At 36.7% G+C, this 14,115-nt stretch overlaps 2 protein-coding genes across 3 annotated transcripts in view; one reads left to right on the forward strand and one right to left on the reverse strand.

The window, feature by feature from the left end:
* eevs (2-epi-5-epi-valiolone synthase) lies at positions 1–12,116 on the reverse strand. Of its 2 annotated transcripts, none has more exons than XM_087257847.1 (5): positions 10,491–12,116; positions 7,116–7,749; positions 4,587–4,823; positions 4,043–4,295; positions 1–462 (listed from the first exon to the last, which is right to left on the reverse strand). In XM_087257847.1, the coding sequence occupies exons 1-5, from the start codon at positions 10,691–10,693 to the stop codon at positions 377–379; spliced, it is 1,413 nt and encodes a 470-aa protein (XP_087113973.1). In that variant the 5' UTR covers positions 10,694–12,116; the 3' UTR covers positions 1–376. The 2 variants fall into 2 exon arrangements, with proteins under 2 accessions (XP_087113973.1, XP_087113974.1); XM_087257848.1 differs by having other exon boundaries at positions 7,116–7,523; positions 10,491–10,681.
* zgc:113054 overlaps positions 12,077–14,115 on the forward strand; it is a 25,168-nt gene continuing 23,129 nt past the window's right edge. The window contains 1 exon segment of the mRNA NM_001013450.1: positions 12,077–12,275. Coding sequence (NP_001013468.1) covers positions 12,260–12,275 — 16 coding nt within the window. The 5' untranslated portion in view covers positions 12,077–12,259.

Below are 14,115 nucleotides of genomic sequence, written 5' to 3' on the forward strand. Positions count from 1 at the left end.
TTGTTGTTAATAAATGAGTTGTTTATTATAAACCTGCATGCATTACATTAAACACATTAAGCAGACTTCGTAACATTTTTAATACATGATCTCTCTATTAACCGAAATGTCCCTTTATCTAATGCAGTATGAAATACTGGCAAAGAAACCCTTTAACAAAGCTAAAGAAAGATCTTCACATATCAAGTCCTCCTTCTATTCGCAGCCATACAAAAATGGCATTTGCAGTAATGAAAAGCAATTGTTTTAAATGTAAAACACTTAAATGCCCATGATGTGTACAAGTTGAGAAGAAATTCAAAGTCTAAAGAATAATACATGAGCATTAATTGGTAAAGCTAAGAGTAAACATTGGTGTCAGGTTTTTGAAGTGGTTTCATTGAGGTGACCCAGTGCTGAGCTCATCACACCACTTCTCGTACGCCCTGAACAGAGAGCCTTCATCAGTGTCGTTGAAGATTTCTGTGAGAGAAATGAGAAGAAAAAAGATCACTTTAAATATAATCCAACTTGCAATTCAAGCATGGACTGTGTTTTGACGTTTTGCAGCATGCTGTTTAAAAAGCAAGTGCATTTGCACTCATGTGTGCCCATAGGCGTTCTGGTCTAAAAAAGGAGGTGTGTTGAGGCGCATTGCTGGCGCGCTGCTATTTTGAGGAACTATAATAGACTGCACAATACACTAGATCAAAGCTGGTATAGAGTCCAGTGCAAAGCGCGTTATTTGTGCGTCTCGCTTACACACTGCTTAATACACAAAGCATGTACAGCAATACACAAATATCCTTACAAATGAAAAAGAATTAAAGGATTAAAATATTACAAAAAATATTATTTTCTAGCCTACACAAATATAAAATGCACAGCCTCCATGCCTTTCTCATCCCAGGGGATTTTTTAGTTTATTCATGACAATTTGCTTTTGTATAATGTCATTATTAGTTGTAGTATTAATATTAATATATGCATATTTATCTTTGTTTAAATAAAAACAAGCTTAGATTTGCCCACCTGTCAGGTTTAAGACCACATAAAGGCAAAGCATGTGTATTTGGATATAACTCAGTTTTTGAACAAATTTTTTTTAAATTATTGTTCATTTATTCATTTGCTGGAAAATAAAACTGAATTTAGAAATAGTTGTAAAATAAATCTTTGGGCTTAATAAACTAAATTAATTATGTGTAGGCTAATGGATGTCTTTGCGAACAACACGTTTCCCTATCCACGAGAGCGAAAGTGAAAGTAAAAAATGTTTAACCCTGTTAAACTGTTTTCTCGCTAGCAAAGCGCTCAGTTTTTCCACTTACAAAGTCCGCCATGTAAATAGCAAATGTGCCATGGCGCGACGAAACTGACTCTTAAAGGGAATGGGAGATGAGACTTTGATAGGTTTATTCTCAAAACACACTTATAACTCATTGAGAGAATAAGCTCAACCCTGTTAGAACATGCGCCACAGCGCAAAGCAGATTTTTCCATCCTTAAAATAGTAAAAGTGGATTCGGACACGCCCTTAATGCTTTTGCGCCCTGCGCTTTGGACTTTGCGCCTGGATCGTCAAAATAGAGCCCAACAAGTTTGTTTGTGAAATAGACCCATGAACTTAATTTTTATACTAAAATGCATTCAAATTTATGAAAATATATACAAATTTCTGAAACCACTCATACACAAAAAAGCACATAAAATACAATGCTGTGTGGATAAAGATGTTTTGTACGTATTTTATGCAAATTACCTGCTTATATTTGTGCATTTTTATGCTCTTGACTACTAATTTACTATACTCCAAATTAACCAACATAAAAAAGAACAATTTTGTGGATGTACACATAAATGCAGATCTATGCAATTATTTGCACTCGATTTGAATGTTATCACTCGATAGAATGAACGTTTTCAGTGGCTATCAACTGATGGATATGGACCAGTAGGGGCCTTCTGCACCTAATGGTAGGCTCAAAAGGCTGTAATCATGCATCCACATGGTTAATCAGCTATACTAATAGAGAAGACTCTAGATCTAGATATGTTTTTACATTACTGTGACAGTTGGGTTTAGGGTTTGGGTAGGGGGCAACATTAATAAAATACATTTAATGGGAAATTCCCAGAGATGGGTTGCGGCTGGAAGGGCATTCGCTGCGTAGTAATGTGCTGGATAAGTTGGCGGTTCATTCCGCTGTGGCGACCCCGGATTAATAAAGGGACTAAGCCGAAAAGAAATGAATGAATGAATTTACGGGAAATTTAATAATAATATCAATAATTCTCATGGTTATTCCGGTATACTAATAGAGAAGACTCCAGATTCAGATCTGTTTTTACATTACTGTGATGGTTGGGTTTAGAGTTAGGGTCGGGGAAGATGTTAATAAAATACAATTAATGTAAAATTTAATAAATGATATAAATAATTCTTGTTAACTTCCAGCCACAACCATATTTGATCTATAGCTGATTAACCATATGGATGGGTGATTAGATTATCCTACTGGCCCATATCTATCAGCTGATCACGACTGATAATTCAGTCAAGTGATAACATTCGAATCAGCTGATTATTTGTAAATGAGACCCACTTTTTGCATTTAAGTAAATGCATTAAAAAAGACACTATAATTGTTCAGTTTATATTGCAAAGATAATGATACCTAATGCTGCTCTGCATTCGTTAGAAGTTTGGTTTCCCTTTGTGGAACGAGAAAACAGACTACTGAACCAACTGCCAGTATTATTGTAAATAATAACAAAAAGTAAATTTACAACAAAATGTTTTACAGTATATATTACTACCTATATCTGCCATGTCAAAGAGCTATGGTTTTTACCCCTAAAATTCTCATCTCTTTTATGACCCCTTACTGTTCCGAATATTCGCCAAAAGTGGTCCGCATATGTTTTAAAATAACTGGGCCACATTTGCCATATCTTCTCTGGGCTGCTTTTGGCTCACAGCCACATTAGCCATAGCTTACTGTGCCAAATATTTGGCAAAAGTGACCCACATTTGTTTTAGGATAACTGGGCCACATTTTCCATATCTTCTTTGGGCCATTACAGGCTAACGGCTGTATTAGCTAGAGTTTACTGTGCCGAATGTTTGCCAAAAGTGGCCCACATATGTTTTAAAATAACTGGGCCACATTTGCCATATTTTCTCTGGCCCACATTAGGCTCACAGCTGCAATAGCCAGAGCTTACGGTGCCAAATATTTGCCAAAAGTGGCCCACATATGTCTTAAGATAACTGGGCCACATTTGCACCTACACGTGTGAATTACTTCAGGTTTAGACTCAGATTTTTGCCAACTGTGACTCACATTTGTCCTCCATCATTTGGGCCAAATTTATGATTTTCCACTTGGGCCACATTAGGCTCACATTCAGATTACATTTTGCCATAAGCGCCATATCTTTGCCTTAAATGGCCCATATATGAATTGGAATCTATGGCCCCCTTTTGCCATTGTACAGGTGGGCCACTTCAGGCTCACATTCATTTCGTCTGGCAGAAGGAAAACCACCAGTGCTGCATAACTGCCTAAAGTGGCCCACATGCGTATGCTATCTGGGACAGCTCTCGTTTCATGTTTTCGTTCTCTGCTGTTATTCGTTTGGGGAGTTCACGTGCAGCTTTTTGGTCCGCAGGCGATCTAAAGCAAAGCGACCTCACAGTTGGGTTTTGTTGGTGCTAGTTATTTGCTGTAGGCTTGGTATGTCCTGGCCCTAAAAGTTGATTAACTGGTTTACTGTATGCACACAAAATTTTAGTTTGTTGTACTACATGATTTGCATTTAACATTTTTTAAATTCTGCCAACAAGACTAGTTAAAATGATAACTGACATTGCACCGAGATGACGTAAGCAGCGACGAACCCTTTGTTTGGTTTTGTTGCCAACTGTTGCCACCTGTCTTATGTTTAGCCTCCATTTGTCAGGTTGTGAAATGTTTGAGATGTGACACACTTTAATGTGATGATTGTCTATGGTTATGTGAATAATTTCTCATTTTTAAGATTTGACTTAATATATTACCTGCTCTTCCGAGGCCTGTTGGTAAAGGCATTCTCACGAGGCCTCCAGAATGCTGGAGTCTGTCACACAGAGACTTCTGCACCAAAGCAAATGTGAAGTCTTGATGCCACACCGGCAGCTCCAGTCCCATCATGCAACAGATGATCCTGAATTTCTCCTCCTCTGTCAGCAATCCAATTTCACAAGACACATACACCATGTAGGCCATATCAATATTCACCGCTTCACCGTGGAGAAGAGCTGGTAGGACTTTCTAAAAAAAAAATGGGGGGAAAGTTCACATGTAGTTTATGCTGAAGTTGGCATGCATGCAAAATCCAAACCCCAAAATGTGGTATGAGGCATTTAAACATGGAGAAACAATATTTAATTATGAGATTTCCCTTTAGACAGTCTACATTCCTAAAGTAATGTATCTTACGCAAGAAAAGTTTATTGTAAGCCTTGAGGTAAAATACATCAATCATCAACAGTAGACTGTAATTTATAACCCAACCCAAATCTTGGAAAGTGCTTGATAGCACAGGTGAAGAATTGAAGATACCATCTCTAGTTGAGGGCTTATGAGGTGCCCAAAGTCAACCAGTCTGTCAAGATCGTCCTCCCACAGGTTTGGGGCTAACTCTTCTAGCATGGTTTCTATTGCGACACGTGTAGAGACAGAAGCAGGGTCAATGCGGTCGTTCTCTAGGACTGAAGCAGACTGGAACTTGGAGTCTAAGAGAAACTGTCCGTGCACTTCCAGGAGTTCAAACAGCCCTCTGTGCTTCATAAGAGCCATCTACAAGAATAGGAATAGACTTCAGTGATATGTACTATTTATTGCAGTCACTATGACATGTTTGTCAATATTTCAAAAACTTTACATGGATCAGCTTACAATTTTTAGCATAGCACAGTAGTTGAATTTGAATTGAAATTGCACTTGTCCAGTGTTGGGCAAAAGTTACTCTGAAAGTAATGCATTACAATATTGAGTTACTCCTCAATAAGTAACTTTTTACTTTTTATTGTAAGTAATGCGTTATGTTACTTTTGCGCTACTTTTTCTGACCTAGCTGAGGATTAATGACTTTGGATAAAACATCTCTCTTTAAATAGTGAAGCTCTGCAATTATAAACACACTGTATAACCTGCATTTACCTTTAAAAAACACATAAAAAATTAATGTGGGATATTATCTTCAAAGAACTTCCTGACCCCAGAGTTCTACATGCCATATATACAGATTAGTGAAAGTTTAAAGGGATGGTCCTGAGTGTATTTTTAGGGTTTGGCTTTGTTTATAAAATGCAAAGCAAAATGCATAGCAGTGTATGCTCATGCTTTATTTGTAAAAATCATATTTTTTTTCATATATTTTACTTTGATTATATACTGCTATTCAGCTAACATGAAAATGACTGTCATATTTTCTAGTGCCTCCGAAAGCCCGCCCTTAAGAGGCTCTGATTGGTCAGCCAACATAATGTGATGTGATTAGTGGATCAGCTCCACATCACCAGGTAGTGTCTCTGTTATAACATTGCATTGCCTCTGGCCACGCCCCTTCGCTGTGCAGGGTGTATGCGCATAATCAAAGGGTTTAAGACATCATTAACCCAGATGTATTTTTTTGTAGTCCCCAAACTTTGCTTGGTGTAGGCTTTGCTAAGTTGACTCTGTAAAGCGAATGTCTCCCTTTGCATTGAACTTTGAGCGGCTTACATTCAGAGATTCATGTTCACACAGCTACATTACATCCCCACTAAAGTTTAAAATATGATAGTGGACCACCCCTTTAAAGCTACTTTTGAGCTATTTGCCTTATGAAAAACTAAATTCACTGTCCATTCAGATATTCCTCTTTTCCTTTTTCTCCATGTGTTCATAATATTAAGGATATTTGAGAAATGTAAGGCTGTGCCGTCTTTATTTCTGTCTATCCTTGCATTCTCTCCTTGAGTGCATGATTCAACGTGACTACGATAATTTTAATTCAGCAATTTATTTATTAAAAGTGAATAAACTCAACTAAAAAGTAACTTGCATTACATTTTTTAAAAGTAACTTAAATATTATAACTTAATTTTGAAAAGAAATGTGTTTTACTCTTTACTGGAGTAAAATACTTTACTTGTTACTCATGATGTAAAAGTAATATTATTACGTAACTGGCATTATTTATAATGCGTTACCCCAACACTGTCTACAGCTACCAAAACTATACATCAAAGTCTCCAAAATATTAAAGTTTTCAGCACTTTGACGCTCAGTTTCAGATTTCAAGTTTACATTGGTGTGTAAAAGTGTACACACCCATTCATGTAAGCCAAAATCACGAAAGGCACTTGAAAAACTAACAGTGCTTTTGGTTGTTTTATTTTTTAAAAAGTAGAATATTGTGCATCGAATTGTGGAATGGGGTTTATAAAAGACAATAAATAAATATATAGATTCAGCTTTGTAGTTACATTCACATAGACATACAGTTGAAGTAAAAATTAGTAGCCCTCTTGGGATTTTCTTTTGTCAAATATTTCCCAAATGATGTTTAACAGAGCAAGACATTGTTTACAGTGTTTTCTATAATATTTTTCCTTTGAAGAAAGTCTCATTTGTTTTATTCCGGCTAGAATAAAAGCAGCTTTTACTTTTAATAAAACCATTTTAAGGTCATTATTATTAGCGACCTTAAGCATTATTTTTTCAATTGTCTACAGAACAAACCACTGTAATACAATGACTTGCCTAATTACCCTAACTAGCCTAGTTAACCCCATTCATTGACATTTAAATGTCACTTTAAGCTAAATATCTTGAAAAATATCTAGTAAAATATTATTTACTGTCATCATGGCAAAGATAAAAGAAATCGGTTATTAGAAATGAGTTAATAAAACTATTATGTTTAGACCTGCAGAAATTGGGAAAAATATAGAGGAGGCTAATAATTCAGGAGGTCTAATAATTCTGACTTCAACTGTATTTGAGTCTTTATGAATAGGTGACTCAATTTAAGTGATGAGAAACAAATCATGGAAACTTGTAGAAAAATAATGCTTCAACAAAGACTAAAACACTCCAATGTACCTTCAGCATTTCTGCAAGACCGTTAGCTATGTGCCTGCGAGGAATGCTCTGTATAAACGACCGGTCCAGGAATGCAGCAACAGGTGCGATGTAGGTGCCAAGTTTGTTCTTACAATTGGCGAAATTGACACCTGTTTTGGCTCCGACACTGGCGTCAATGTAGGACAGTAGAGTGGTGGGAACACGAATGTATGGAGTGCGTCTTCTGTAAAGCGACGCCGCCAGACCCACGATATCCAGGCAGACGCCCCCTCCAATGGCGATAATGGGCTCCGTGCGCCGGTCGATCCCAAACTGGTGCACCTCCTCTAGGATCTTCAGGGCCATATCCATGGACTTGTTCTCCTCTGTCGTGGGCAGGGGCAGGATCCGGTACAGGACATTTCTGGCCTCGAGGTAATCGGTGACCTGAGAACCATAGATATTGTACACTACCTCATCCATGACTATGAAGCGTTTTAAGGGTTTGGTGTTGGACCGTACGGCCTCAAGCTGCTGAGTGTCAATGATGTGGCCCAAAAGCAGAGTGTCATTGCTGGGGTCAAGAAGGTTTTTGGTCTGAGTAACAGTATATGTGAAGGTGATGGGGGTGACCACTGTCCAGGTAGTGCCACTAGAGGAGCTGCTTTCGTAACTGCAACATATAAAGCTCGTAACTCAATTTGTTGCTTGGTTTTGATTGGAAATTTAAATGTTAAATTAAATATTACTAAGATGTTCCTGCTTTCCATCTAATAAAACATTTTTAATTTATTAAAAAATGCTTGTAGAAAGATATTTAACCTTTACATTATTTTGGAGCAAGGACATAATATAAGGCAATATGCAGATTAAGTATAAAGTAAGATTTTTAAGGGACTGTTTTTAATTTATTTGTTTATTTTATGGCGATCAGTAAATTGCTGTAGGACTGTAGGTCTATTTCTAGAAAGATTTTTTTTATCACTGATTTACACAGCACAGAATGTATTATTTCCACATCAAATTCACTTACACAATAACAGGATTTTTTTTCAGTTTGAACAAAATGTGTCATACATTAAAGGTGCAGTAGGTGATCTGCCAGAATGCCATCCATTAGCATAATAGCTTTGAAAACACAGTCCCTCCCCTGTCATCCAAAGCCAAGCTTCCTGAAATTACAAATGTGCACCTTAAAGATGACAGCGTGAGTGGAACAGCTGTATGAAGTCCAACAATTACATTCTTAATCACCTCTTTCTAGCAAAAAGAGCTATATACTTATGTTTAGTTGTTAAACTAAATATACAAGCGCAAATGGCGAATCTGTGTGAACGGGGTGCACAGATGTACAAATCTAGATTTGTTGACAAACAGTTTGGGCTACTTATCAGAATTATGGTAATTGTCGGCCTGACAATTTTTAACTGGATGAACATTTTTTAGTCTTATGCCTTACCCAGAATATAAAAATACATTTAAGTATTTTTATATTATTATTATTATTATTAGTATGTTTAGATAATTTACTTTTATTATTACTATTTGAATGTGAAGAGACTTTCAACCACCACAACAAAAAATGTTTCTGAAGACAATCACCTACTGCACCTTTAAATGTTTTGATCCCTTCAATCTTTTCTTTGCGGTGTGTAAACAGTAAACCCTATAGGTTCATAATAAATATTGACAGCCATCTATACTGACCGATAAATACATTTATCTATTGCTACAGTCCAAATATATTTATATAATAAAGACAATAAAATATGGATAATAATTCATTCAGTAATTACAAATGATAAATATCAGATGCTTATTTTTAATGTCATCATTATCGGTCCAAAGCAAATAATCAAGTCAATACATTAAAGCTGATAATTGATGGATGATCCCCTTCAGAGGTGTTCTGCTGGCCATGAGGGTATGATTGGTGCATATTTATGTTATATATTCTATTAACTGCGCCATCAAGAAAAAACATTTTGAATTGCATTTCTTAACTCCTAATGTCGCTAGTTAAATATATCAACCTCTACCAAATGGTTGATAAGTCAGTTTATTTTAAAAGCACCATTATAATATTAAAAATCTGAAAATACGAAGTGTAAGACCAATTTGTTAAAAAACCTATTCAAAATAAAACATTTTTAAATACTAAATCCTCTTTATTTTTTGAAGTATGCCTTAAAATATTTCAGATTCTCATTTAACATGTTTTCTTATATATATATATATATATATATATATATATATATATATATATATATATATATATATGAGCAATATCACACGAGTAGCAGTGCGATATGGCTGTATATCAGCACAGCACTGGTGGGAGGCATGCGTTGGCACGAGGCCGTAGGCCAAAACCAATACCAAAACCAAGCGTAGTAGTGCAACAGAATTATGTTTTTGATTATTATTATTTTTTGTTTGAAAACCAACAATGCTGTGTGTGTAAACCATTATTTAAAACAGTCATTCTTTAAAGTTTCCACATTGGTGACTCCCAAACTCTGACTACTTTAATTTATTTGCTCATCTCATTCATTTTACATCGACAATCAATGTTGGACATCTGATGCAACAACCGAGAACAACCTAAAAGTTTTGTCATCCTAACAACAAAATGTACATTAAAGCGTTAATTAAAGAGATTTTTAAATATTGGGGTAGAAAATCTGTCCCTTTGTAATTACCTAGAGACACTGTAGTAACATAAACCATTAAGCCACTACCCTAAAATGACAAAGCCTGCTTTGCATTAGCAATGGATATGTGATATGCAAAGTTCATATTTGACTGCCTTGACTGGCTTAACCATGAGTTTTTTTCTGTCTAACTGTAGAGTTAGTATGATAAAAAGAGGAATATAAAAAATTTATGAACTTTTAAGTTAAAGTAATACTTTTCATGAAATGTTATTAAATGCCAAAAGTAATTAAAGTTAACTAAAAGTAATTTATATTTAACACATTTAGTTACACTTTACAATGTTTTTTTGTTAACATTCGATGATAGATAATACAACATAAATTAATCGTTGTTGATGCTAGTAAAAATATTTGATCATGTTGATGATTTATGTAGTGAATGAACCAAATGATATCATAATTGTAAGGAAAAAAACAAAATTAAATAATACATGATCCATAAGACCTTCCATAAGCTAAAACATTACTCATGTATTTTGTAAAATATTGGAAGCTTGTAAAAAAATTAAACTGACCACAGATTGTTGCAGTATCTCATAGCAGGACTAATTTGGACTTTATATGATCGTTGCACATTCTGTGCCATATTGAAATGGATTTACCCTTAAAACTAATTGATAAAAGGCATACCTGACAACGCATTTAAAAATTCAATAATTACTGTTCTGTAAATGAAACACATTTGATTAATACGCACATTTTAGCCGGTGAAACTCGTCCTTTCATTCCTTGCTTGGCATTTTGCCCTGCTTTGCGTTTCCACGTCCCCTTCACCTGCACCAGGCTGAAGACAGTCTCCTGCTTGTTGTGGTTCTCCATCGTCGAGTTGTCCCGGTGAACAGATGGCAGGCGAACTTCTTCAGGTGAACTCACTGTAAATGTCTCCCCAGGTCGCTCCATAGTTCAGGCGTCAATATATTATGACTTGAGGCGCATCAGCAGGAGGAGCTTGCGCGAGAAACTTATGAAAGTTTCTCCCTCTCCAAAACCCGCTGTCTCTCACTAAACTTGAACTTGCATAACTCATCTTCACTATAAGATTAGTAGCGATGGCCTCACGTGCACGAAACACCCGGAGGCGAGTGTTATGAAATATGGCGTTAGGTGAGCTATATAATCAACGGTTAATGTTATGTATTACGCGATTATGCAAAAAAATAAAAATAAAAAATAAATAAATGAATTAAAAAAAATAAAATAAAAAATAACACACACGCACACACACACATTTAGACGATTTATCTTGTACCAAAGTGTAGGCTACTACTTTCATTAAATAGTCTGAATGTGCTTTGAAGACAGAAGCTTTTTTCAGTATGTTTAAAAGAATGCCATCACAGTTATATGATGGTAGAGCTATTTATTATTTATTTCTAAGCTGCAATGGTAATCATCCATTGTAAAGATGACTCATTTTTAAAATCCTAATTTTAGACAGTTTGAATCTAAATCAAATAAATGAAATAAAAACACAATCAAGTAAATAATTAGCATGATCATAAATGAAAATAAACAATAATAAAACAAGACAAAGGAAATACATTTTAGGTGTGAAGTAAAGCTGGTTAAACTGGTTTGATTGTTTGATAAGCAACCACATGCACTGCAAACTCAGAGCACATCTCAGTTTTCATATCTAGCCTATATAATATTTACTAACCCCTATAACTTACCCATAGCTTGCTTAGATAAGTACACTGTAATTGTAACTACTGCATGTACTGATCCTTTTTTAATTGCAGTTGCAGTTATGCTCTATGACAGTGTTTAGATTTTAAAGAGTAAATTGTGCGGTGGAGAATAGTGTTATGCACTTTTGGATTTTATTGGAAGTCATGCGTACTAAAAAAAATCATTTGATTTTTTTTTATTGCATGCCTTTGCATGTCATGTAGACTTCATCTGATCTTTGGAATTGCTTGAGGTCAAGTTTCTATTTTTACTCACTTACAACTATTAATCTCTAACATTACTTTTATTCCATTATCAACTATAAACAGAAACATAGATTAAATATCTAAAGAATAAAGTTATATGCACACAAACAAAGCCTAGGCTATAGCTTTACAAGGCGTAGCCTTTAAGATTAATATATTGATGAAAACCCTGTCTTAGACAGTCAAATGAGCCAAACCTTGTTCCTCATGATTAAAAAAAATATAGCAATCATTAACATATTTGACAGAGCAGGTTGAGATAACGTGACCGCATTGGGGCACTGTGCCCGGGTCACTGCGATCCGGGTGACCCATACACAGTTACATAGTCAGTGCGCTGCGCGCGCACACGCGAGCAGCGTGGCAGGCAGCTATAGAAGCGGAGCAATGCACTCAAGGCGAAATCGTTACCTTGTGTAAGTTTGTGACGCGCTCATTTGCATAAACTGTACATGTAGGGTGGGTTTGTTCAACGGGGAACACGGCCAACACAACCAAGCCCTCCCTACTAAAACTACACGGATTCGCCATGCAGACAGCAAAAGGTAGGAATGTTTACGTGGGTCTGTTGGAGCTCGCTAAATGACAAACCAAACCGCAGTTTTCTGAAATAACGTCTGTTTTGCTTGCTGGAGCAGAGCTAACGCGTGCTTAATATTGTCTCATAAATCTAGCTGAGACTTACTAACGTTATCAGGACAGCCAAAAATAACTTCACAAAGTCACGAGTGGGATTCCAGTCTGGGTTAGTGTTGCTGAACTCGGTCAGTGTACTCCTAATATCAACACGACACGGTTAATAAATTACTTTAGAACACAATAAAAACGAAAACATGTCATGCGTTGATCGTGTTAAACTGTTGTGTTTATGTGTGGAACAGCTCCTCCTGCCGTCAATGCAATTCGCTTCAATCCAGGGAATGAAACAGAACCGTTGCTGAAAACACACCAAGTGTGCCGCAAGCCTACGTTTGAGTGAAGGTTTCGGCCGTTAGATCGCCCCCTGGGGGCTGGCTGCAGTACAAGTCATAAAGCCCGCCTCCTCCGTGTTAATGAAGGAGACTTGAGCCCAAATAAAAAAAAATATTACACTTGCAATAAAATGTCCCGAAAGATAGTTCTGGTCGATTAAGGCACTGGTTATTGTGCTGAAATAGGTGCAGATCTTCATTTTTGTAAACAGTTTGTTTTTAGCAGTAATTTAATGCTGGGCGTGTCATCGTGATTTACAGCTGTGATTGACAGTTTCTCAAAGCGCGGCGTCTGAGCTTCGGCAGGAGACTGAAGTAGACTGAAATGTTATTATTCGATTTCTGTGTTATTTTACCATGACAAAATGAGTTCAGCAGTAAACTATAGTTTCTGACATACATGATCCTGGTGGAACACTGTTTATTCGCTAAGTTCAGGGCTTTTTTCGGGCTTTATTAGTTTGCTGATACACGCCTAGCCACCCAGATAGCAAAACACAGTTCCGGCTAGATTCTCGCCTGCCGGAGACTTATCTCTTAGAGCTCAGACTGACTAATGTTACCTCTGCTGGACCTACTCCGGATGCCTGGACTCACTGCCCGATTCCAGTCCGAGTCAATCGAGCCAGATGCGGCGGCCGAGCGAGCCGGTGCTGCCGCATGCGAGCCGGAATCAGCCCGCGACGCCGCGAGTAAAGTTATGCGCTGCGGCCTGGAGCTGGCGCGATTGAATATATAAAACCCTCATATTTGTTAACGTTATTACATCCATTTGTGTTGATATGACAGCAAACGCATGCTGAGAAGTTCGGGGGGCGTAGTTGATTTTACATAAAGCGTTTGATTGGAAGCTCGACTCCGCTCATTTTCGCGGCTCCTCCTCTGGCTCCATCAGACAATCCTTCTGCGCATGTCTGGCTCCAATTTCAGCAGTCTTTTGCGACAGTTTGTGCCCGTCAAGCAGGCGTTTTGCCCTCAAGGCGTTCAATGGGAAAAAGGGCTGTCGCGTCGTCCATATTTTTTACAGTCATTGAAACACACTGTTGCAGTCAGAATTATTAACCCACTCCCCCCGAATTATACCCCCCCCCCCCGTTTATTTTTAGTTTTTTTTCTCAACACATTTTAAAAATAATAGTTTTAATAACTCATTTCAAATAACTGATTTATTTTATCTTTGCCATGATGACAGTAAATAATATTTTACTAGATTTTTCAAGACACTTCTGTGCAGCTTAAAGTGACATTTTAAAGGCTTAACTGGGTTAATTAGGTGAACTAGGCAGGATAGGCAAGTTATTGTATAATGATGGTTTGTTTTGTAGACTATCGAAAAAATTAATAGCTTAAAGGGGCTAATAGTTCTGTCCTTAAATTTATTTTTTTAATTAAAAACAAATGAGACTTTCTCCAG

This window comes from Danio rerio, chromosome 6 (assembly GCF_052040795.2).
Source record: "Danio rerio strain M-AB ecotype USA chromosome 6, GRCz13ab, whole genome shotgun sequence".
NCBI lineage: Eukaryota > Metazoa > Chordata > Actinopteri > Cypriniformes > Danionidae > Danio > Danio rerio.